This window comes from Heteronotia binoei, chromosome 21 (genome assembly GCF_032191835.1).
Source record: "Heteronotia binoei isolate CCM8104 ecotype False Entrance Well chromosome 21, APGP_CSIRO_Hbin_v1, whole genome shotgun sequence".
In the NCBI taxonomy this organism is placed as follows: domain Eukaryota; kingdom Metazoa; phylum Chordata; class Lepidosauria; order Squamata; family Gekkonidae; genus Heteronotia; species Heteronotia binoei.
Window position 1 is genome coordinate 89,005,583 of NC_083243.1, and position 26,931 is coordinate 89,032,513.

At 41.8% G+C, this 26,931-nt stretch overlaps 1 protein-coding gene across 1 annotated transcript in view; it reads left to right on the forward strand.

Annotated features, from left to right (window-relative positions):
- The window catches only part of DCAF5 (DDB1 and CUL4 associated factor 5), an 86,135-nt gene that overhangs the window by 21,021 nt on the left and 38,183 nt on the right, over positions 1-26,931 (forward strand). The window contains exon 6 of the mRNA XM_060261142.1: positions 16,390-16,603. Coding sequence (XP_060117125.1) covers positions 16,390-16,603 — 214 coding nt within the window. The remainder of the gene's footprint in view (positions 1-16,389; positions 16,604-26,931) is intronic.

The window sequence follows — 26,931 nt, forward strand, 5'->3', positions numbered from 1 at the left end:
GATAATTGAAGCATATTCCTATAATGAGTAAGTATAAGTGTGGTTTGGACAGTGACATCCATAAAACCCAGGAATGGATACCAAATATCAAATGGCCTTTGGTTGCCATTCTGTCTGACACAGCCAATGTGTGGCTTTTGTCCCTAAGAATATGGTCCCAGGTCTAACATGACAAATAGATTAAAATTTTGAGAGTTTTTAGAATTCCAATGGGATGCTGCTAATCTGGCTGATACCAAAAGTTTAGGAAAAGGTTGTTGGTTTTTGTTTTTTAAAAGAGGAAGATATTTTGGATTCTTTATAAACTTACCTAGAAAGCTGGACAAATATCCATCCTTTTGCTATGGAAATTTCAGATGAAGAGGGCTTCAGACAGCTTCCCAGCTTCTTTTGATTGTGAGCCTTCTCTTGATAGTAAGTGAAACATAGTTTTAGCCAAATTTTATTTTACCTGTATCTTGTTGTATATTTGACTAGTCTATGGTGAACCCTGTGCCACAGAGTGGTAAATTTCAGTACTGCATTCCAAACTCTCTGTTCATGACCTGAGTTCAATCCCAGCGGAAGCTGAGTTCAGGTAGCCAGATTAAGGTTGACTCAGCCTTCCGAGGTCGGTAAAATGAGTACCCAGCTTGCTGGGGGTAAAGTGTAGATGACTGGGGAAGGTACTGGCAAGCCACCCTGTAAAAAGTCTGCTGTGAAAACATTGTGATGCGACGTCATCCCAGAGTTGGAAACGACTGGTGCTTGCACAGGGGACTACCTTTATCTTTTTATGATTAACTACTGAATACCTCTAGTCTATAAGCATAAAAGAAAGTAGATCTGTTTACCCTTCTCTGAGGTAGTCTTTGAGTATTTTTTTTAAAGATTGGAATTGTCCCAGCCTTAAGGTATAATTCTGTGTACTTCCATGCTAGCTGGTTTCTCTAAAATTGAAATTGAGTGAGCTATTAGATATTTTGAAGAAAATCCGGGTGCTTTCTCCTTAACTGTATGTTCTCATGCTTCCCTGCTATTTATTTTCCAAAGTACTTTTGTAGGGCTGTGCTTCCTTTCCCCCTCCTCATGCCATGCAATGTGAATGACTTAAACAGAGCTGTTATGAGACTCCTATGCCACTAGATGGTGTGAAAAACCACATGGTATACAAACTTATCTTTTTATCTCTGTCAGTGATACCCCCGTTTCCCTGAAAATAAGACCTACCCAAAAAATAAGCCCTAGCAGGATTTCTATGCATTTGTTAAATATAAGCCCTACCTGGATAATAAGACCTAGTGATGGGCATGGCTATGCAGCATATCTGCATAGCCGCGCCATGCATTTCGGCGCGGAGTGGTAAGAAAGACTGAAATACCTGGAGAGTTATGACGATGTTCCAGAAGATGACTTAACTGTATTTGAATAAATGTAGATTGTTGTATCATACTTAATAAAAAATAAGACATCCCCTGAAAATAAGCCCTAGTGTGTCTTCTTGAGAAAAAACAAATATAAGACAGTGTCTTATTTTCAGGGAAACACGGTATTTAATCAAGTGTACGGAAGTATTCTTTGCCAATTTACATACTAATAAATGCTAGGATTTTATTTATAAATTTAACCATCTACTCCCATGGGCATTTTAAATAGTATCTCAGGTTATATGACTGGGAGGTTTCTGCCAAAGACCCGAGTTAGCCACTGCCAGTCAGAGTTGGCCATATTGAGCTGGATGGATCAGTGGTCTGAGTATTTAAGGCAGCTTTATATTTCAGGGGCCTCAAACCCTTTTTACAAGGTCATTTTATAGGTATAGCCTTTCTAGATTTACTTATGGAAGTTTATGCTTCAATTCTTGAAGGTGCCACTGGACTATTTAGTTTGGTATAAGAGACTGATATAGGCACTGTTGTGGAACTTCTAGAACATTTGGGCAGCTATGGACACACCGGAGCCATCCCAAACTGTGCTGTCTCATGGAGAATTGAGCCGTTTCTCAAAAGGGGAGCGGACCGGAGCCTTTGTTCTGGGTAGAGAAGGCGAATCCAATGCCTGCTGCCCACTTTTCTCAAAGAGGGAAAAGGCCAAGACATGCATGGAATATTCTGAGGGGATTTACTTTGGCTGAAGATGAGTCCCCGCGGGGTACCTTTGAGGCTTTGAAGAGTCCCCATCGAGGAATTGCATTCCAGCGTCTACAGAGGGTCTCCATGGTCATTAAATTGACTTAAATTCATCAAGATTCAAGCTTTCTTTGGACTATCTAAATTTCTAAATATCAATCCTTGAAGAGGACGGTGCTAAAAAGGTTAAATTTGGCTGCAAGGTAAGAAGATCTTTATCTTTCATTCTGGGACTAAAACCAACTTTATTAGAGATAAAGATTGAAATTTGTATTTAGCTACAATATTCTAAAGTTATAAACAAGAGAAGGGGGCAATTTTGAGACTCTTGGGAGACTTAGAAGCAAAGTTAAAAGCAAAAAATAACTTATGTTTGGAATACTTGCGATTTCTGTAAAAAAAAACCCCATTGTCACTGAGTTGCTGAGCTGGAAGACTGCACAGGAAGTGAAGTATAGATTGTATCGCGAGATCTTTCAATCATTGAGAACGGGACTTCGCAAGGAAAGCAGGATGAGGCCATTGAAAGAAGGGAACTCCTGGCCTTCTCTAGGACTTGATAATCATAGAAAATTGTGGCGGCCATTAAAAGAAAATCAAAATAATTTAAAACTCTAAAGAAAAAAAAACAGGACTTTAAAAACTACTGGAGCCGGCAGATTTCAATCTCGGCTTGGCTTCGCGAATGAAGATTTAAGAAGGGTGCAATAGTCCATGTCTGCTGCAGGCTCGCTGGTGGCTGACAAGACCAATGCGGGACAGGCAGGTCCGGCCACAGTGGCTGCAGGGAAAAGTCTGATTTAGGGTTGGTGCTGTAGCAGTGCGATTCTTCCTCAATCTCCTTTTGTCCTCAAGACCAGCTGTGCATGCGTTCTCAAAAGAAGAAACAGCCTGGAGGATGGTGTGCCCTCCATGCTTTGCGATCTGAGGCTAGGTCAGACCACTGGTGATGGTTGATGCGACAGGTACCGAGGGATTTCTTCAAGGAGTCCTTGTACCTCTTCTTTGGTGCCCCTCTATTTCGATGGCCGGTGGAGAGTTCGCCATACAGGGCAATCTTGGGAAGGCGGTGGTTTTCCATCCTAGAAATATGCCCTGCCCAGCGCAGCTGCGTCTTCAACAGCAGTGCCTCGATGCTGGTAACCTCCGCCCGCTTGAGAACTTCAGTGTTGGTCACAAAGTCACTCCAGTGGATGTTGAGGATGGTGCGAAGGCAGCGCTGATGAAAGCGCTTGAGGAGTTGCAGGTGATGACGGTATAAAACCCACGATTCAGAGCCGTAGATGAGGGTTGTCATCACAACCGCTTTGTAAACATTGATCTTTGTGCCTTTTTTCAGATGCTTGTTGCTCCAGACTCTTTTGTGCAGTCGGCCAAAGGCACGGTTTGCCTTTGCCAGCCTGTTGTCAATCTCCTTGTCGATCTTAGCATCTGAGGAGATAATGCACCCCAGGTAGCTGAACTGCTGGACTGTCTTCAGAACTGATTCACCCACAGTGATGCAGGGAGGGTGATAATCTTCCTGGGGTGCAGGCTGGTGGAGAACTTCTGTCTTCTTCAGACTAACTTTTAGGCCGAATAGCTTGGTAGCCTCTGCAAAGCAGGACGTCATATGCTGCAGAGCTGATACCGAGTGGGAGATGAGTGCAGCATCATCAGCAAACAGTAGCTCTCGGATGAGTTTTTCCATTGTCTTGGAGTGGGCCTTTAGTCGCCTCAGGTTGAACAGGCTGCCATCGGTGCGATAGCGGATGTAGACACCATCGTCATCATCTAGATCTACTGCGGCTCTTTGAAGCATCATGCTAAAGGAGATCGTAAAGAGAGTTGGCGCGAGAACGCAGCCTTGCTTTACACCTGTGCCTATTGGGAAGGTCTCCGAGAGGCCGTTGCAGTGTCTGACTTGGCCTCGCTGGTCTTCGTGTAGCTGGATGATCATGCTGAGGAACCTTGGGGGACATCCTAAACGTTCCAAGATTTGCCACAGGCCTTTCCTGCTAACGGTATCGAAAGCTTTGGTAAGGTCAACAAAAGTCACATACAGAGCCTTGTTTTGTTCCCTGCATTTCTCTTGGAGCTGCCTGAGAACAAATACCATGTCGGTGGTGCTCCTGTTAGCTCTGAAGCTGCACTGGCTCTCTGGGAGGAGTTCTTCTGCAATGGCGGGCACCAGTCTGTTCAGGAGTATTCTGGCAAGGATTTTGCCTGCGATGGAGAGCAGGGTTATCCCCTGGTAGTTGGAGCAGTCTGATTTTTCCCCTTTGTTCTTGTATAGGGTGATGATGATTGCATCGCGAAAGTCCTGTGGTAATTTGCCTTGTTCCCAGCAGGTGACAAGTACTTTGTGAAGTGAGCTATGTAGTACTGTGCCCCCATGCTTCCAGATCTCTGGTGGAATTCCATCAACTCCTGCTGCCTTGCCACTTTTCAGTTGCTTGATGGCTTTAACAGTCTCTTCTAGAGTGGGGATCTCATCCAACTCTGTTTTCACTGGTTGAAGTGGGGTGAGGTGAATTGCTGAATCTTGAACTACGCGGTTGGCACTGAAGAGAACCTGAAAATACTCCGACCACCGGTTCAATATGGATGCCTTGTCTGTGAGGAGCACTTGGCCGTCTGCACTACGCAAGGGACTCTGAGTCTGATATGATGGACCATATACTGCCTTCAGGGCTTCGTAGAACCCTCTTAAATCACCAGTGTCTGCACACAGCTGGGTTCTCTCAGCAAGCTTGGTCCACCACTCGTTCTGAATCTCTCGAAGCTTACACTGGAGGTTGCTACATACAGCGCAAAAGGTTGCTTTTTTCCCAGGACAGGAGGGCTGAGCAAGATGTGCTTGATAGGCAGATCTCTTTTTCACCAGTAAATCTTGGATCTCTTGATTGTTCTCATCAAACCAGTCCTTGTTCTTCCTTGTGGAGAACCCGAGGGCTTCTTCAGAGATCTGCAGGACGGTAGTTTTTAGGTGTTCCCAGAGTGCTTCTGGAGAAGGGTCTGTGGGGCAACTGGGGTCCTCAATTCTTGACTGGAGTTTTGCCTGGAAGGCAGCTTTAACTTCGGCTGACTGGAGACTGCCAACCTGAAACTTCCTCCGAGGGATACCTCCTCTCCTGGGTGTGGGTTTAAAGTGAAGACGGAGATTGCAGCGTACAAGACGATGATCCGTATGACATTCTGCACTGGGCATTACTCGGGTGTGTAAGACATCTCGAAGGTCTCTCTGGCGCACCAGAATGTAGTCGATAAGGTGCCAGTGCTTGGACCGTGGGTGCATCCAGGTTGTCTTCAGACTGTTCTTCTGCTGGAAGATAGTGTTGGTGATGGTGAGCTGGTGCTCCATGCAGAATTCTAGCAGGAGGCGCCCGTTTTCATTGCAGTTGCCAATGCCGTGTTTGCCAAGTACTCCTTTCCAGGCTTCCGAGTCTTTACCTACTCTGGCATTGAAGTCGCCAAGGATGATCACTTTGTCCTCTGTAGGGGTCTTCCGTATGAGGTTGTGTAGATCAGCATAGAACTTGTTCTTTTCTGCAGGATCTGCTTGAAGGGTTGGGGCATACACACTGAAGAGTGTTGCATGCTGCTTGTTTTGAAGTGGGAGGCGCATGGACATGATGCGATCTGAGTGACCTGTTGGCAGGTTTTCGAGTTTGGAGGCAATGGAGTTCCTGACCATGAAGCCAACGCCAGAAAGGCGGCTCTCAGCCTTTGACTTACCTGACCAGTAGAGGGTATAGCCAGCACCGTGTTCTTGAAGACTACTTTCCTCAGGGAAACGGACCTGATTTCAATACGGACCAGATTTCAATACTACAGAGTGAAACATATTGGAATATATGAGAGGTATCAATTTTGGTGGCCTTTTGGAGAAAAAGAAAATTTTAAAAGGGCTAGAAAAATTGCGGCCGTCATTTTGTTTATTTTAAAAACTTTAAAAATTAATATCTTGGGCTAGGAAGCCCTGAGGACGGCGATTTTGGGTGCATTGAAAAGGGCATCTCCTAATCTTTAAGATCCAGTGGTTTATTTTAATTTGGAGAGATCAACTCGAAATTTTATTTTGGCAGTGAGGGGAGTGGAATGTCAGAGCAGAAACTGCCAAAACCGACACGCGCAAGGACTGCTTCACTTGAGGAAGGAAAGATTCCAAAGATACAAGAACAACTAGATGCCATGGAGGCAAGACTGATCAAAGTGATGAAGGACCTAATAACAGAAAATAAAAAGCAAGTAGTTAAAGAACTAAAGGTGGTAAAGTCAGAAATAAAGAAAGAGATTGGAGATCTAAGAAAGGACTGACAAACAACATTAAACAAAGTACATGTGGTTGAAAATGAGGTGAAAGATCAAGATTCCATGATTAATAAATTGCAGGAGAAAGCAGAACTGCAAGATTGCAAGTTAATGGAAAACCAGACTCGTTTGAGAGGAGTACCTGAAGAGGAAGGTTCTGATTTAAGGATATATATAATAAGAATCATTGCTGAGTTCTAAGAAATAGACTCTGATGAATCCAGTTATTTGTATGACTATATATATAGGGTTAATTCCCAGTATGCAAATAAATTACCAAGAGATGTGGTAGTCAAATTTATTACAAGAGATATGGTGGGAAAGATCTTTAAAAAGCAATTTGAAAAACACTGGAAATCGAGGGAAGCAGAGTAAGAATCATGAAAGAGTTGCCAAGAAATGTTATAAATGACAGAAGACTATATAAAATGCTAACAGATAAGTTGCGGGATATGGATGTGAGATACAGATGGATACTGCCAGAAGGTCTAAGTTTTGAACATGGAGGAAGAAGGGTTACAATTACGAATGTATTGGAACTGCGGAAGTTTTTTGAAGAAAATAGGGGATTTGGGGATACAGAATAAAAAGAAGAACCATTATGGATTACAAATTAATATATTGGAATGTAAATGGACTTAATTCACCACAAAAAATACATCTCAATGGATTAAAAAACAAAAATGTAATATAATTTGGCTACAAGAAGTACATATTAAACAATTGGATTACAAATTTTTATGGAATAAACAATTGGGAAAAGAATTTTTTTCCTTGGCTAAGGAGGAGGAGGAGGAGGAGGAGAAGAAGAAGAAGAAGAAGAAGATGATGATATTGGATTTATATCCCGCCCTCCACTCCGAAGAGTCTCAGAGCGGCTCACAATCTCCTTTACCTTCCTCCCCCACAACAGACACCCTGTGAGGTGGGTGGGGCTGGAGAGGGCTCTCACAGCAGCTGCCCTTTCAAGGACAACCTCTGCCAGAGCTATGGCTGACCCAAGGCCATGCTAGCAGGTGCAAGTGGAGGAGTGGGGAATCAAACCCTGTTCTCCCAGATAAGAGTCCGCACACTTAACCACTACACCAAACTGGCTCTGTGATTTTTTATATTAAACAAGAATTTGATCCAAAATTGATTTTTAAGGACAGTGAAGGCAGATATCTAGCTGTGGAAGTGATGATGAATGATAAAAAGACGTTGTTGTTGGGATTATATGCCCCAAATGGGGCAAAAGACACTTTTTTTTTAAAGATATCACATTAGGATATCATGCAAAAATTAGACCAAGTGACCTATGATCAAATAATGATAATGGGAGACTTCAATGGAACAATTATAAATTTATTTATAATCCCAAGGTGCGTGACTACTTTTTTTTTTCAGCAAGGCATAACTCTTAAGAATTGACATGTTATGGACTACAAAAGATCTTGGACTTATGATGAAAAAAATAGAGATTCTTCCTAAAGTTGGGGCTGATCACAATCCACTGATGTGGTCGGCAAAAAGTGTAAAAAAGACTAGAAGATGGAGAATAAATGAAGATTTGCTACAGAAAACAGAGATAGTAGTGTCTCTAGAAAAAGAAACTAAAGCTTTCTTTCAAATCAATGAAAATTAGGACATTCATTTACAAACTGTGTGGGATGCGTACAAAGCTGTAATTAAAGGTCTTTTAATCACAATGAATAATAAAGACAAAAGAGATAAAGAGAAACAATTGTTGGATATTCAAAAAGAAATTGGAAAAAAAGAAAAGGAACTTAAAAAAAGACCGGGGGGGAAGAAAATAATAAGGGAAATTACAATACTGCAGAATCAATTGAGACACTTGTTAAATAAAGAGATAGAATGGAACCTTAAGAGATTACAACAGAGATCCTTTGAAGGAGCAAATAAACGTGGAAAATACCTGGCTTGGAAAATGAAAAAAAAAGAAAGAAAGAAAGTAAATTTGTCACTAAAATTGTATCGGAAGGTAAAGAAATATTTGACCAAGCATGAATTAAAAGGGAATTTTTAAAATACTATGCTAAGCTATTTCAAGGTCAAAAGGTGGATAAAAATAAAATAGATGCATATTTACAGAAAATTCAGGTAAGCCCCTTAACAGAAAATATGGAAAAGGTCTTAAATGAACCAATTGAAAAAACTGAAGTTGAAGCAGCAATATAATTCAATGAAATTGGAAAAGGCACCAGGTCCAGATGGTTTCACAGCAAAATTTTATAAAGTCCTCGCAGAAGTGTTAGTACCAAAACTTCAAAAATTGATGAATATTATAAGGATTGATGGGAAAATACCAAATACATGGGAAGCAATAATTTCGTTGATACCAAAAGAAGATGGAGACACCACAAATGTAAAAAACTGTAGACCAATTTCATTACTTAACAACGATTAAAAATATATGCTAGGATACTAGCAGAACGACTCAAACAGAATTGAACAATTTTGTTAGAGGAACAAGCAGAATTTCTTCCCAGAAGACAAATTAGAGATAATATTAGAACTGTCATAGACATTGTTGAATATTATGAGAAGCATCCTGAAAAAGTGGCATTATTCTTTGCAGATGCAGAGAAGGCCTTTGACAATGTTAATTGGAACTTTATGTTTACAGTGATGGAGAAATTAGGACTTGGAGAAGCTTTTATAAGAATGGTTAAGGCGATATATACTGAGCAACAAGCAAGACTCTGTATAAATGCAGATTTGACTGAGAAAATGATAATTAGCAAAGGTACAAGGCAAGGTTGCCCTCTATCTCCATTGATATTCATAATGACGTTAGAGATATTGCTTATGCAAATACAAGAAGATAAAGGAATAGAGGGGCTGAGACTGAAGGGTTTTTCTTATAAATACAGAGTGTTTGCTGATGATGTAATGTTTATTAATGAAAATCCTCTATCTGACACCATTGCTGCTTCATAAAATTCAAGACTATGGAGAATTGGCAGGCTTCTATATAAATAAAGAAAAATCAAAAATTTTGTGTAAAAATATGACAAAGAGTCAACAGGAAGAACTGCAAAGAGTAACAGAGTGTGAAGTTGCCTCAAAAGTAAGATATTTAGGTGTGGAAATTACTATGAAAAATATTGATTTGTATAAAAATAATTATGAAAAGCTTTGGCGGAAGATTTGATAAAATGGAATAAATTGAACTTGTCTATGCTGGGCAGAATTGCTGCAATTAAAATGAATGTTCTACCAAGAATTATGTTTTTATTTCAAACAATTCCAATTGTGAAGGACAATAAACAATTCAGTAAATGGCAACGAAAAGTCTCAGAATTTGTATGGGTAGGCAAGAAACCAAGAATTAAAATGAAAATTTTAACTGATGCAAAAGAAAGAGGAGGTTTCCAACTGCTGGATTTAAAATTGTATCATGATGCAGCATGTTTGGTATGGATTAAAGATTGGATGACGTTATTAAACAAGAAGCTGCTGGCATTAGAAGGTCATGGAAATATTTTTGGTTGGCATGCATATATGTTTTATGGGAAAAATAAGATGGACTGCTTTTTCTCGCATCATTATATAAGAAAAACTTGCTAAGTACTTGGGTAAAATATAAAAAATATGATGAAAGAAAACCGCTATGGATTGTGCCAACGGAAGTATTAAAATTATCTTCAAAAACTGATGCAGGGATGTGTTTAATGTACAATCAACTATTAAAAATACATGGAGGAAAAGTGAAACTAAAATCAGCTGAAGAATTACAATATAAATATAATTGGTTTCAACTGCAACAAATTAAGAGCTTGGTGGAACAGGACATTAAAAATGAAGGTATAAGACAGGAGCAAACGGAATTGGAAAAAATGCTGTTGGGTGATAACGAAAAGTTGATTTCAAGGATTTATAAATTACTATTGAAGTGGCCAACAGAAGAGGAAGTAGTTAAATCTCAAATGATAAAATGGGCAATTAATTTTAATAAAGAAATTCAAATAGAATCTTGGGAGTATTTATGGAAGAACTCCATGAAGATTTCGACATGTTATAACATTAAAGAAAACTGTTATAAAATGCTGTATAGATGGTACATGACACCCAAGAAACTGGCAAAAATGAATAATGAGGTGTCAGACAGATGTTGGAAATGTAAAAAACATGAAGGATCTTTCTACCATATGTGGTGGATTTGTGAAAAAGCAAAACAATTTTGGCAAATGATTCAGAAAGAAATGTCAAAAATTTTAGGTTATGACATTAAGAGGCCTCCAGACTCTTTTTTGTTGGGATTACAAATGGAAAGTTTTCCAAAACAAGATAGAACAATGGTGTGGTATCTGCTTTCAGCTGCAAGGACACTGTATGCGCAGCTATGGAAGCAAGACAAAATACCAGAAAAATGGGACTGGATTTTAAAAGTTTTGTCATGGAGTGAAATGGATAAACTTACAAGAATCTTAAAAGGCTATGATTTGGAGAAGTTTAGGAAGGAATGGGAGAAATTTCAAAACTATGTTGAAAAACAATGGAAAGTAAGGGGACACTTAGTGATTTTTGATAAAAGCTGAAGGAGGTGGAATAATGGACTGGAATTTATAAAGGGAAAATTTTCTTGTTGAAAAATGATGAATTTATAGAGTTAACTTTTCTTATTTTATGTTTTTATTTCTTCCGAATTGATATAAGGTTCTAAAATGGGGATTCTTGATTTGTTAAGTTACCTTGTTTCTTTTTTTCTTTAATTTTAAAACACCAGCGGGGGTCAAGAAAAAGGGAGGGAGGAGAAGGGGGGAAAAGCGATGTATTGTTATTTTGTAGTTTAAAAATTCTTATAGATTTCTATAACAATATATTGCTAATTAATAAAATTGTTTAAAACACCAAACTGTGCTGCCTCAAACTGAAGTGGTCAAATACCGATCTGACGCTCCCGTGCAGTGCGCCCATATATTGCACAGGGGGGCACTTTTGGCACATTTGCATGGTTGTTGCACACCACCCACTTAGTGCAGTTCGGGTTTCTTTTTTCCCCTTACATTTTTAGTGGCCATGCACTCATGCACACATGTGTTCGGGGCAGTTTTTTGGAAAAAAGAATACTGGTGAGCACTTAGAGTGGATTGGTGGGTTCACACTACCAATCCACCTCACTTGTGCACTCTCGCAGAAAGACGGATGGAGTGTGGCAGTAGAATTCCCAAGAGGTAGCTATTTGATCCGTCACAGAGACATCAGAGGCTGGGGTGAGTGTGGAGTGGAACGGGCAGCAGCTGTGCCTATCTGACTTGCTTTTTTAATCTGCCTGGGGGCCATCCCTGTGTTGGCTCAAATTGGCCATCTGAATTCAGTCTTAATCTTTGTTGACAAATTAACAGAAAGAAAAGCTTTAAAAATGCAAGTAAGTTTTAAAAAGCAATATAAAGTACTGCTACATGTCAGGAATTGCTGAACTGCAGATAACCAGGTGTCTAAAAAAAATCACACAAGCATTTGAGAAATAAGTAACAAGCAAATCAGAAGCTTCCTAGTGGAAGCTGTAGTAGTAAGTGTTCTTATTTCAGCCTTGTCCAAAGTCAGAACCCACCTCTGCTGGAGCTGTGAATGTACAGTATCCCCAAGGAGGAAGAGGGAATGGGGGTGGGGGTGTTAGGAAGATGAAGCTTGTGGGTTCTCAGTGAACAGTATTTCGAGCAAAGGGACAGGACTAGTTGGAAGAAGGAAGAGGTTTAAAGAAGCAGAGCAAAGAGTTTAATATATTGCCTGGTCCAGAATTCTTGAAGCTGTAGCAAGGGAAAGGTGGCCAGGTAGAAGGAAGGGGTCTCTGCCCAGTGATTTCAGCAGCAGAGGATCAATCCTTGAGGTTGAAATTGCATCCCATTTTTCCCCTTGCTGAGATAATATTATCATGTTTTTCCTTTGACATTTAGTATTACTGACATTTATAGAGTTCTGTCCTATGATGGTGGAGGTCTGGGATATCTAGTGACAGCAAAATTATCAGAATTCAGCAGAATTATATAGTTCGTGTAATGGAATTACCTGAGGGGAAGGCCTGCTTAGTGGCTATTAACAAAGGTCTGGAGATGGCTGCTGCTCTGGACTTCACTTATCATGTTTTCCAGAGAGGTCTACATACTATAAGGCAGCTTGCTGCATGGTCCTAGAAGGAAAACTATGATCTTGCAAACCTTGATCATTAGTCATGGCCTGAACTTGGATGAGCCCTCAGGAAGTCAAACAATAGAGACATTGTCAAGGGAGTGTATGGGGCCTCCAAGGGAATATGGTTACTTCCTTCTGAGTCAGTATCTTGTAGAGTTGCCAGGTCCAACTCAGGAAATATCTGGGGACTTTGTGGGTGGAGCGAGGAGACTTTGGGGCACAGCCAAGAGCAAGGTTGTGACAAACACAATTGAACTCCAAAGGGAGTTCTGGCCATCACATTCAAAGGGACCATGCTTCTTTTAAATGCCTTCCCTCCACTGGAAATGATGGAGGATAGGGGCACTTTCTTTTGGGGCACATAGAATTGACCCCTCTGGTCTAATCTTTTTGAAACTTGGGTGGGGGGTCTGAGGAGAGGCACTATATGCTATGCTGAAAATTTGGTGCCTCTACCTCAAAAAAATGCCCCCCCCGAGCCTCATATACCCACAGATTGTTTCTCTGTTATATGCTATGGGGGACCAGTCACCATAGAGTATAATAGAGTGCTCAGCAGACATTTTCTCCCCATTTTCTTTCTGATAACTAGGGGTCATTTCAGAGAAAAAGAGGCGCTGGCGCTCATTAGCACAACTTATTTGCATAACTCATTTGCATATGCCACACACTCCTGACATCACCAGAAGGTATACTAAATTATATCAGCTCAGCATCTACCTTAAAATGCTTCTTGAATTATAATTGCCATAATAAAATCTTACTCCCATCATACATTTTCAGTTACTTTCTCCTATGTGGCCACAGTGGCATGATGAAGATTTCAGTCTGTCTGCTTTATATGTTTTGGTTATTTTCCCATTTTTAAATTTTAATGTTTTTATTTATACCCTGCCCTATCCCGCAGGCGGGGGGAAATATTAGAAAGTTTGTGGGGGGAAATATTGGAAAGTTTGTCAAACAAGAGTTTAGCAAAATTCTCACAGGGGTTTGAACAATGGAGCCCAGAAGAATTATTGGGGGTGGTGGGCTAAGAATGAAATATAGAGGTTCCGGAGCTCTGGTCCTGTGAGCTCCTGCCCAAAATGAGGCCTGCTGATAACCCAAACCCCTGCCCCCAGCAATCAAAGTATCTTGATTGTCTTGAATATCAAACAGGATTTACTCCTGCATCAGGCTTTGTCATACCTGATAAATTACGAAGGTGGCTCAAAAACATGAATTCTGACCCAAAGGACTGTTGGGGGGGGGGGGGTTACATTGTGTCTCCTCCTTTCCTTCAGTTCAGAGGCACATGGCAGATTTTGTACCAGTTCTTCCAGTCTCGTGCAGCCATCTATATCGTATAGTGTACATGGAAAAGACAAGAAGCATGGAAAGCTCCTTGCTGTTCTCCAGGAATGCTATTCTTGCAATCTAGCAATATCTCCCCATACATCCTTATTAAGCAATTAGAAATCACAGATCTGACTTAAAATCTGGCTTGGTATCAGATGAATATATTACTATATGTTTTGGACAGTTTTTGTTTTGACTGAAAGTTAGCTTACAGCTGACTAAGCTTTACTCGTATGGAAGGTTCACTGTTCAGCAAACCCTTGGGTTGGTTGCCATTTGTCTGTTGTCTGCCTGGCTGATTACCTCTTAAGGGCCACTTCGCATAGTTTGTGCTAGAATAAAATATTTTGGAGTTTAAAAAAGCATCAGCACTTTTGCTTCCACCTTGTATTGTCCAGCCTGCCTGAATCCCTCTTTGTGCCCCTTTCTTCAAAGACAGGGCTTTTTTAATGGCAGGTGCCTCTCCTTTGGAATGTCCTCTTCCTGTGAGTTTTGCCAGGCACCTGTCTTGCTTTCCATTCTTTTTTGCCCAGGCTTTTAACTCTTAAGTGGTTTATGATCTTTTCTGACCTGATTATCATTTTATATACATAATTTTAAGCTTAGGTTTACATCATTTTAAGATTTTAATGACATTGGCTTGTTTTTAGTGGCATGTCTTAATTGCACTGGCTTTTGGGGTTTTTAATGACTTGCTTTGCTGTGTTAGTTGTAAGCTGCCCTGAGCATCTCTCTAAAATCCTAACATAGACATTTTCTAAATAAATAGACATGCAGGCTGTCTTAAGTAACAATCATATACAAATTTATTGTTGTCCTTGAGATGTGTACTAGGTAGCTGCATAGTAATCTGTTTATGAATTTAATATGTTCCCCTCTTAATGTATGTGACATGAACCATAGGCGGGTATTAAAACCTCCTTTGTTGCTGTTAATGTTTTATCATATACTGTGGAAATGACATTCTGTGAAAGTACAGAGGGCTTACCTATTAATGCAGTCTGTAAAACACTAATGTAGGTTCTGTTGGATATTACTTGGATTTCCACGCAAATGCTATTGGTATTGCAATGGGAGAAAAGGAGAAGAGCTTCACAGTGGGGTTGCCAGCTGAACAGAGAAGAACTGGCTTAGCTGTTCTACTGCTTCTAACAATTTGATCTGAAGTTTTTATGGCACAGAGTGGTAAAGCAGCAGCACTGCAGTACTGTGGTCTGAACTCTCTGCTCATGACCTGAGTTCAATTCCAGCAGAAGCTGGATTCAGGTAGCCGGCTCAAGGTTGACTCAGCCTTCCATCCTTCCGAGGTTGGTAAAATGAGTACCCAGCTTGCTAGGGGGAAAGTGTAAAAGACTGGGGAAGGCAATGGCAAACCACCCCATAAAAAGTCTTCCGTGAAAACGTTGTGAAAGCAGCGTCACCCCAGAGTCAGAAACGGCTGGTGCTTGCACAGGGGACCTTTCCTTTCCCTATGTCAAATCTAACTGTTGTTGATGGAGTAGGACGAATGGATAGAAAACACTATAGGACAGTTGGGGGAGCTTTTTAGTGAATAATTGAGGAGAGTGTTATGGGGGGGGGGAGTCATAAAGAAACAGGTTGTCCAGATTATAACTGGACAGTTTCATCCTTTAAAAGAACTGAAACTGTTTTTGTGTTTGGGTTGTTCTTGGTGGCTGGAAAAGGTACAATTTCAGTATTTGGTTTCACTACATTACAGTTCAAATCTTGCGGTACGAAACATCCTTTCTGTGGGATTTTCATGTAATTCAGTATGTTTGATGAAAATCTTCTGACTTCATAACAGAGCAGTGCATTGTCACAGAGAAACAAGATCGGTCCATAAAGCAGCTGGAAGTTCTACGTGCTTATTGCAAATAGTGCCTGGGGTATTTTAAAAGATTTTTTTTAAAGTACTAACAACAGCATACTTCATTTGTAATTAAAAACTTTTGTCATGCTAAATGTGGTGGTGTTTTATTTATTTATTCAGTTTGTAACCTGCTGTCCTTGCTCACTGGGCTCAGAGCAGTGTACAACAACTATAAAAATCAACTGCAGGTTGTGCTACAGGCTATGACGGTCTAATCCTGTTGACATTTACCTGAGAACAACTCTGACTAATTTCAGTGAGGGCTCTTTTCCCATTACGTGTGCACAGGATGGAATCTTGTTGAAATCACAAGAACAGGCTAGGTGTGATTTCAGTTATGCAATCTAATTAGTTACGCAGGCTATTTCAGTTATTCAGTCTTTTTAGTAAATGCAGCTAACTTGTTTAGAATTTGCTGTATCTGGTATAAACTAGTATGAAAGTACAGATGTCTGTTTTGTTTTTGCTTCTCAGTATTAGAAACAAATTCATCCCCCCACCCCACCCTCCACCCCAGAAATAGATGGTCTGATTAAAATCAACTGAGAATTTTGGATCCTGAATAACTGTAAATCTTCTCTGAACTTGCTTACTGTCCTGCTGTGTTAATGAATTCTGATTTCTTGGTTTCCTATTTCCTAGTTCCCTGCTTCGGTATGGTGGGAATCTGTCACTTCAGAGTGCCATGAGTGTGCGGTTCAACAGCAATGGAACACAGCTACTTGCCCTCAGACGTCGGTTGCCTCCAGTCTTGTATGATATCCACTCCCGTCTGCCAGTCTTCCAGTTTGACAACCAGGGTTACTTTAATTCATGCACTATGAAAAGCTGCTGTTTTGCAGGGGATCGTGATCAGGTAAACTTCATCAGTTGCCAGATTGCCTTGTTCTTTATAAATGGGTGTTTAAGGCCTGGAATATGTGACTGGTGCAACTATTTGAGTTTTTCACTATGCTTTTTAAAAAAGCAGATATTTTCTAACAATAGGAAAAGAAGTAAAAAGAATTTGCAGACTCCCTCACATCACAAACCCCTTCAGGTCAGTTAAGCTGAGACATGGTGATTGGCCCAAACCCAAATATCCCTGGCCGAAGGGTCTTCCTAGTATGCCACACTGAATTGACCTATACATCTATGCCAATTAAAGGACAACATGTTATTATCACTATACAAATGAAAGGGAATTAAGCCAGTGCCTGACCAAAAATATTTAGATCCTACCTTCTGGTATAAAATATCCCAAAATTGATTTGCATAATAGAAATGTCCACAAATTGATTTGCATAGTAGAATCACATAGTAAGATTACAACTGCTTCTGCAGTTAAAATATAATTGAGAACACTCAGTGTGAAAACTGTGACACCTCAGCAGTCAACAGTGCATCTTAAATAATTTGGAGGGTATCCAGCAGGAGCCAACAAATAGCAATACTGTTCCAGACTATCCATAGCCACCTGAGCGCAGTTAGTTAAACCAAAAGCTTGCCATAAGAGGCTTTCACTGTCCTTGTAAAGGTCAAGAGGGATAACTCCAGACATCCTTGTCAGGGAGGAAATGCCCTCTGTCCTGCCACTGATAACGACTCTTGTCAGGTGTGGTTGCCCCCCGGCACCTGTTGATGGCAGTTGCCCACATCTGAACACTACATTTTCACACACTCAAGCCAATGTACAAAGATGGCTTTGAAAACAGTCCTCTGGAAACATTGCACATGGCAAACTGTGTATGCTTATGTATTTAGTAAATTTATATTCTGCCCTACCACGCAATGGGCTCAGGGTGGGTTACAACATAATTAAACAGTTAAAACAAAAACATTAAAACCAATAAAACAATTCATTAAAACAGTTAACCTCTTATTCACAGAGCAGGAGACAAATTGTTCACAACAGTTTCCAGCAGATTAATATGGCAACTGTTATCATAAAATGACTGGGCCGTCAGATGGAACACTTCAGCATATTTCAACCCCATTGCACATATCAGCGCACTAAAGTGAGGGAGGCCAATTTGGTGTAATTTGAATGCCTGCTGCTTCAACTGAAGGCCTGGTGGAACAGCTCCATTTTACAAGCCCTTTGAAACGCTAATAAATCTGGCAGGGCTCTAACCTCCAGCAGGAACATGTTTCACCAGACGAGCCAGGGCAGAGAAAGCCCTGGCCCTAGTCAAAACTAGACAGACATTCTTAGGGCCGAGGACAACCAGCAGATGTTGGTTTCCTAAGCTTAGAGCCTTTCAGGGCACAAATGGGAAGAGATAGTCCCTCAGATATGTCGGTCCCAGGCTGCACAGGACTTTAAAGGACAGTACCAAAACCTTGAAATGAATTCGGTACTCAATAGGTAGCCGGGGTAAATGGTGAAGCTCTGGCTGAATACATGCCTGTACAGAGAATGCCATTAGCATGCATGCTGCTGCATTTTGCACCAGCTGTTCTGGATTAGCCCCAAGGGCAAGCCTGCGTAGAGCGAATTACAGTAGTCCAGTCTGGAAGTGACCATTGCATGGTTCACTGTAGCTTGAGGGGAGAGGTAGGGTGCCAGCTGCCTAATCTACTGAAGGTGATAAAAGGCTGACTTGGCAACTATGGTGACTGGGCCTCCATAGAAAGAAAGGAATCCAGGATCACTCCCCGGCTCTTCGACCTTTTGGGCTGGCACAAGAGATGTGCCATCCAAAGCTAGTAGCCTGACACCCCATGCTACTCAGGTACAGCACCTCTGTCTTCATTGAATTAAGCTTCAGTCAACTCTGCTGTAACCATCCAGCCATGGTCTGCAATGCCTCAGCCAGGTGATCCAGGTGGAGTCTGGACAGCTGTCCATCAGCAGATAGAGTTGGGTGTCATCTGCATACTGGTGACAACCCAGCCCAAGTCCCCAGGCTAACTTTGCAAGGGGGCATATATAGATGTTAAACATCATTGGTGAGAGAATTGCCACCTGCGGTACACCACATTCAAATGGATGTCATGAGGAGACCTGCTCGCCAAGTGCCACCCTCTGTCCCCGAGCATGGAGAAAGGAGGAAAACCTCTGTAAGGCAACCCCCTGGACCCCTATACCAATGAGGCGGTGGGCCATAAGATCATAGTTGACCATGTCAAATTCTGCTGTCAGATCCAAAAGCAACATCAACGCTGATCCGCCTCGATCCAGGTGACTCTGGAGGTCATCTGTGAGGGGGAGTAATGCAGTCTCCATGCCATGGTGTCACATAGCAGGGGATCAGGAAGGGCCTTCCACTGGCTGCCACCACTCTGGTAAGGGTCTGTGTGGGGGACTGAGAGCACCACCCAACCCCTGTATCTTCCATATTAGCAAGTACCTTTTAACTGTGACCAAGGAGACGTGAGGACCCAGACAGTCTAACAACAACAGCAGTTTATTTATGTTGCTCAAACAATAAGTGGGTTGCAAAACATCTTAGTGCACAGTGACTATATAAACGGTATAACAGCCCTGGCACGTCTAACTAGATGTTCCCTGCTCGTAATATAAAAAACTCACCGCCCCTTTTGAGTGAGGGATCTCTTCCTCCAGCTACAGCCTTCTCTCCAGACTGCAGCCCTTCCAAAGAGAACAAACCTTCCTCTGTAGTTGGGCCTTTTATTCTTTCCTCCCAGGTCCCACCCCCTCTGGGCAAGTTTTCCCTCCAAAATCTCTTAACCAGAGGAGCAGAAGGGATCCTGGAAGATGTAGGCCCCTGTATCTACTTTTAGGCAGGCTTCTCGCTGCCCTCTAGGACACACTAGGCCTCAGATCATAAATAACACGTGGCCTGGGAGGAAGCTGGAATGGAATGGATCAAGGATAGATGTGTCCTCCAGGAAAACCTATTCAGCCACCACCTTCTCAACTACCTTGCCCAGGAACAGAAGATTAGACACTGGGCAGTAGTTGGCAAGGACCATGTAGGGTCCAGTGCTGGTATTTCCAGAAGAAGACAAATTACTGCCTCCTTCAAGCCCTCCGGTAAAGTCCCCAAGGAAAGGGGACTTTAGCACATGAATGTTCCTATATTTAATTTTCTTGCTGTGATATGCTAAGAACTGGCCAAGCTGCATAGCAAACCCTGTGTCTGCTTGTCTACTACAATATTTGCAAATCAGTTATTTCAAAAATGTTTTTTTAGTTGTTTGCCTCCTCCTATCTAGATGGAAAGGCAGCATATTTTTAAATAAATAAATAAATACATTTGTCCACCTTTCTCATTGAGACTCAAAATGAATTATAAAAAATGTAATTAAGATCAGAGTAATGCATGCTATAAACAGTGCAATAATACCATTAGAGAAGAATAAAATAAATAAAAAAGGATAATATGTCCAGTAAATATAGTTTTGGGGGGGGACCATGACCTTATTCTCAATGTTAAAAAAAATGTTGTGCACAATTCTGTTTTATCCTGTTCGTAGTTGCTTTATAAAAATGCCCTCTTGAACAATTGTTTTGTACCCATTCCCTGAAATAGTAGAAGCAGGGGGACCTTCTTGACTTCATCAGATGGGCCATTCAATGGGGAGGGAACGATAGGAGAAAATTAAACAAGTTTTGTATAGATGAATGCAGCTGTTGCAGTGGGGCACTCTGGTCTTGCAGATGCATCTCTTTGCATTGTTTAAGATATTAGTTGTTTGCTAGTAGACAGTGACCCCAGAATGTGTTGTGACCCAATCTGAGGTATGTGGCAAAATGTCTGAAGAAGCAGTCTGCGAAGAAAAGGCCACAGAGTAGATAGATACAGCATGAGAGAGGAATAAGTGAGTGAGAGAGCCTGCAAATGGAAGCGGCTGTTGGAAACCTGCACATCTTAGCAAGGTTGCACAAAGAAGAAGGAGAAGTTCTAATAGATAATAGAGAGAGGCAAAACTCTTAAAAACCTGTGGAAGGTTGATTAAGCATGAACCATGTTATTTAACTAGTTTAGGGATATTTGACTCTTCTGTAACTGTGATCAATAATATTTGGTTATTTCAGCTGCTGGAAAGGTAACTGGAGGAGACACTGCCCAAACATGATGTTCTTTACTACTGTTAAGGGATTAGAGTTGGGGAAATGTTTTTTTGATTTTGTGCCTATCCTGCCAGCTTCCTAGCTAGTTTTTATTTTGCTGAAGATATATATTTTTGTGTAGATCTTTGGTAACAAAAGCTGCTGGCTGTTTCCTCTTTCAGGCAAGAGTTAAAATTTGCTCTGGGAATAAAACAAAAATTATCTTGACTCTGTAGCATGTCCTCAGACATTACATCACCACTCCGTCTCCTATGTTGACATTAGGCTTGTATAGGAGAGCTTCAGGAATGTAGCAATAATGGGGCTGCTCATTGGTAACACTCCCTGAAAAAAATTCCAACTTTCCCTCAGATGAGTTCTGCATGCTGAGAGAGTCCAAGGAAAGATGATATGGCTCCTCCCTGTCAGTGCAGGTACCCTAGAAATAGCAGTGGCCAAAGCCCAAACTTGACACAGGAACCCTCTTCCGCATCCACTAAGAATCGACTTCTTTCTCTTCCAATTGACTTCCCAAAAGTTCTGTATGGTGTAAGGTCTCATGTAACTGACATGAATAGGAATGCATGTGTGTATGTACAGCTTTCACTAGCCACTATCTGGCTTGTTTCCTCTGTGAGGTTATTTCATAATAGAAGGGTAGCAACTGAAAAAGCCTGGCTCTGGGCAACAGCAGAACTCACTCTTTCTAGGAAAGGGATGGCAAAATACCCATATGGACAGAGTGAGAGTGCTACATGTGGATATGTGCTGGTAGAAAAGACCAGTTAAGTGCCCACCCAGGTTTTGAATGGCTTCAGCACAGTTCTATGAAAGATCAAAGTAACAAAAGGTAAGTGATTCAGACTCTCAAGTTTCCTGTTGGCAGAGGTCCTGTTGGCAGTTTGACAGGCATCTTCTCCCTAATCATGCATATGCTTCAGAATTATAAACTACTTGTTACAAAGGCAGCTGTGGATAAACAGTGCATGTATGGCTCATGTGTAAAAAAAAGTCCCAAACGTAACGTTTATTCTGCCCTTCATCCAAGGAACTCAGGGTTGGGCTTACATGGTTTTATCCTAGGGTTGCTAATCCCCAGGTGGGGGCTGGAGATCCCCTGGTTTGGAGGCCCTCCTCCCACTTCAGGGTCATCAGAAAGTTGGGGAGAGGGAAGGGAAATGTCCGCTGGGCACTCCATTATACCCTGTGGAGATCGATTCCCATAGGGTATAATGGAGAATTGATCGGTGAGTTTTTGGGGCTCTGGCAGGGCTGTTTTTTGAAGTAGAGACACCAAATTTTCAGCATAGCATCTGGTGCCTCTCCTCAAAACACCGTCTAAGTTTCAAAAAGATTGGACTAGAGGGTTCAATTCTATGAGCCCCCAAAGAAGATGTGCCTATCCTTCATTATTTCCAATGGAGGAAGGCATTTAAAAGGTATGTGGTCCCTTTAAATGTGATGGCCAGAACTCCCTTTGGAGTTCAGTTATGCTCGTCTCAGCGTTGCTCCTGCCTCCACCCCAATGTCTCCTGGCTTCACCCTCAAAATCTCCTGGCTACACCCCTGAAGTTCCCAGATATTTCTTGAATTGGACTTGGCAACCCTATTTTATCCTCACAACAACCTTGTGAGGCTAGGCTGAGACGGAGTGATGGCTCGAGATCACTCAGGTAACATCCAAGGCAGAATATAGATTTGAACCCAAGTCTCCCAGATCCTAGTTCCAGACCCTAATGATTATCCCACAGGAAATGAGAAAGGGCAATAAAGCTAACAAGAGTGCTTTCTAATAACTTCTGCAAACACTCTTGATGGCTTGTTTTAACTTTGTAGTTCCTTTTGAAAAAAGAATTCCTAACCTTTCCTCCTCTGTAGAATGGTGGCTGCAGACTAATACTGAAAAATTACTTTGTGTGGGCAGTGGGGGGCAGCAATGACTATCACTAGACATGTAGATTGGAAAAATACTCAGATATGGACACAATTAATGGGACATGGTCTGTAATCACAAAAATCCAAATGCTAATGAGCACCACACTGTATACATTATTATAAAGCACTACATTTATGTCAGATAGAATTTGGAAAATATGAGTGATATATATTTAAACATCAGAATGTACACATATTGCAAATGTGATGCATAGACATCTCTTATAAAACCACTGCACAACAGAACTCATAACAGAGAACATCATATATTGTCAAACATGTGAACAACGTGACAGGCATCCAATATTGTATCCTGGTATGAAATGTCTATCAGAAGAGTACAAAACTGAAGTAAGATGAAATGTCTGTAGCTGGGTCTCCAGTCTCTGACTGTGATCATGATCAGCACAGCTGCCGAATATTCGGGCTCACTCCCATAAAAACTCTAAACATCTGAAAATACTGCATCATCCTTAATGCAGCAGAAAGTCATTACTTGCCTTAGCTGACCCTTATGCTAAAAATCTTAGCTGTTATCTGCAATCTTCTTTACACTATCTTGGACCATTATTACACTACCATTTTTTTTTTGAGTTCTACCTTTTATAGGACCACCTAAAATGTAGCTTTCCAGAACTCTTCAGCAAACTGGATTTTAGTATAAACAAAAGCTAAGGGGGGAGAAAAAGCTTTTTCATGGCACAATGGAGAAGTCCCCCTCCCCAAGTCTGTAGTTGTACAAATCTCCAGTCTGCAACATCTTCTGTATTACTGGGTGGTGTTGGGGACACAATGGATTTCAAGTTACTACTGGAACAAATAATTATTAAAAAGAATGAAAGGCTCACTTCCGCTTTAGAAAGAGGAATGCTAGGCATAATTCAGACCTCTCTGACTTGGACACATTACAAAGGAGAGGGCAGAACTGGGGGGGGGGGGGGAATAACAGTCATCATATTAGGATAGTCTAAGAGATGTTCTCAGGAACTCAAGTGCTGGCTTGGCATTTTGTGACTTTTTAGTTAAACCTAATAAAAGACATTACACTGCTGCCATTTTTGGATTTAGTCTGGATAATAACTGAACCTATTGCATGAAAGAATTACTCTGGATGCTTTGATTGGATAGTCTAACTTACCTATAGCAGGATTTTTTTTTTCTTCAAAAGGTAGCTGCAGTTTTTCTTGCCAGCAGAAAGGTTGTTAAATTACTTTATGGGGAGGTAGTTTGAGAAGAATGGTGAAATGTCAGTTAAAGTTTTAACTCTTACAGCATATCCAGATATTAGTTCTGCCTACCTCAAAAATACTGCACTTTCCTGGCTAAAACAACCATCTGTAATTTTCTCCCATTGTTACATGATACATTTTTAGGTTTTCCTCATTTTTAAAGTAGTATGTGCATACAGCTAAGAAAACTTTCCTTCCCTTTCTTTTTGGTGTACATTTTTAATATGCTACCTATTTTATTTTAAACTGCTACATACACCCTGGAATAAGGTGAATTACAGGGAGGGGGAGCATGTTTATGCCTGTAAGCAGGGATAGGGCCCTCAAAAGCAGAAAGGAACAAGTCAGTTTTCAGAAAGTAAGGAGACTAACACTAATACTAAGAATTTTTATAGCATATTTCAAACATTGAAAATACTTCATATGAAGAGTCTTCTAAACAGGGCTTTTTTTGGAGAAAAAGCCCAGCAGGAACTCATTTGCATATTAGGCCACACTCCTGACACTAAGCCAGCCGAACTGTGTTTCTGTTCAAAGAAAGTCCTGCTTCTATATCAGTTTTATTACTTTATTGCGAATATGGGGCTGAGGGTGGAAGAATAATGGCTCAACTATGGCTGCTTAGTGAGTTGGTTGGTGAAATTGAGAGTTGAATCTGGATTTTGCTCTATTAGATGCCGCTTCTGCCATGTGGGAGAAGTTATTTCCTGGAACACTCCTCCCCCAAATGAGTAAATATGCTGTTATATCCTCGTATAGTTTCAGGTGTGGAGCCATGTTGGTCTGAAAAAACAGAATAAAAATTTAGTCCAGCAGAACCTTTTAAACCAACAAAGTTTTATTCAAGGTATGAGCTTTTGTGTTTATGACACTGGGTTCTAAGCATTGAAGAGGCGAGGTGGTAGTGCATAACAGCTCTTTATTTGGTACAACATTGCTAGTGGCTGCATTGTAAGACTGCAGAACTGGACCCCCAGGGCCAACTATATATAACTCAGGGCTCCTGCACAAGCACGTAATTGGGTCATTCAAACTGGCGGGAACTTCTGATTGGTGTAGGACAGCAGTAATTTGGATCCTACTGTCCATTGTTCCCAAGAACCAAGCTCCATTCGTATGGCTCCAATGAACCAGACAGGAACACCCAATTCAGTCCTCTATTGATTCCACATACACAACATCCATTCCCCCCTTAGTTCGCAAGCCTAACTGACATAATCCTTTAGATACGCCAGCTTGCGGTGCTCTCGCGTCGACTGCCTGAGCACTGGGTTGGACGGTGGAGCAGTTGCAGCTTCCGGTGTGGTGAGCTGCGGGGCCGGTAATGCTGGACTGTCAGTCAGTGGTTCCGGGTCCCTAGAAGTCTTGGGCGCATGCAGTGGTTCGGGGTCCCCAGAGGCCTGTGGCACCACAGGGGGTGTGGGCACTGGGGCCTCTGCATCTCCTGGTTCAGAGGCTGTCAGGGCTGGTGCGGCCGGCGGGTCATTCAGGCTCTTCCCCTCAACCTCGACTCCTGGTGCCTCACGTGACTGCAACTGGTCTATGTGCCACCTCATTGTGAACCTGTCCTCTGTGGTGACCTCATACATGACTGCCCTTAATATCCTGGAAACTCAGGCTGGTATCCAGGCTGCCCCCCCAAAGTTCTTAGCAAACACCAAGTCCCCTGTATTGAACCCTCGGAAAGCCCAGACCGCCTTGGGCACCTCTTGCAGGTCTGGTTCGGGTGCATATGGTCCAGGAGGGTCGTCAGCTGCCAGCCCATTAGGAGCTCGGCCGGTGGCGGTGCTAGGGATGGTATTCTGCGCCAGTAGGCACTCTACAAGGTGGGCTCCCCAGTCCCCATGGATGATGTGGCGGAGCTACTCCTTAGTGGCCCACACCAACCTTTCAGCTTGGCCATTGGTTGCTGGGTGAAAAGGGGCTGACCTAGTGTGTTTTATTAGGTTGTGGCTGCAAAAATCCTGGAACTTGCCTGACGTAAAGGCTGTCCCATTGTCTGAGACGAGCATATCAGGCAGGCTGTGTAGCAAAAACCCTGCGGAGAGTCCCCAGTGTGGCCTGGGATAAGAGTGAAACTACTGGAACTAAGAACATAAGAGAAGCCATTTTGGATCTGGCCAATGGCCCATCCAGTCCAACACTCTGTGTCACACAGTGGCCAATATATATATATATATACACACACACACACATATACACACACTGTGGCTAATAGCCACTGATGGACCTCTGCTCCATATTTTCATCTAACCCCCTCTTGAAGCTGTCTATGCTTGTAGCCGCCACCACCTCCTGTGGCAGTGAATTCCACATGTTAATCACCCTTTGGGTGAAGAAGTACTTCCTTTTATCCGTTTTAACCTGACTGTTCAGCAATTTCATCGAATGCCCACGAGTTCTTGTATTGTGAGAAAGGGAGAAAAGTACTTCTTTCTCTACTTTCTCCATCCCATGCATTATCTTGTAAACCCCGCAGTCGACGTTTCTCCAAGCTAAAGAGCCCCAAGCGTTTTAACCTTTCTTCATAGGGAACGCGTTCCACCCCTTTAATCATTCTAGTTGCTCTTTTCTGGACTTTTTTCCAATGCTATAATATCCTTTTTGAGCTGCGGTGACCAGAATTGCGCACAGTATTCCAAATGAGACCGCACCATCTATTTATACAGGGGCATTATAATACTGGCTGATTTGTTTTCAATTCCCTTCCTAATAATTCCCAGCATGGCATTGGCCTTTTTTATTGCAGACGCACACTGTCTTGACATTTTCAGTGAATTATCTACCACGACCCCAAGATCTCTCTCTTGGTCAGTCTCTGCCAGTTCACACCCCATCAACTTGTATTTGTAGCTGGGGTTCTTGGCTCCAATATGCATTACTTTGCATTTGGCATCTGCCACGTTGACGTCCACTCACCCAGCCTCAACAGATCTCTTTGGAGTGCCTCACAATCCTCTCTGGTTCTCACCACCCTGAACAATTTAGTGTCATCTGCAGACTTGGCCACTTCACTGCTCA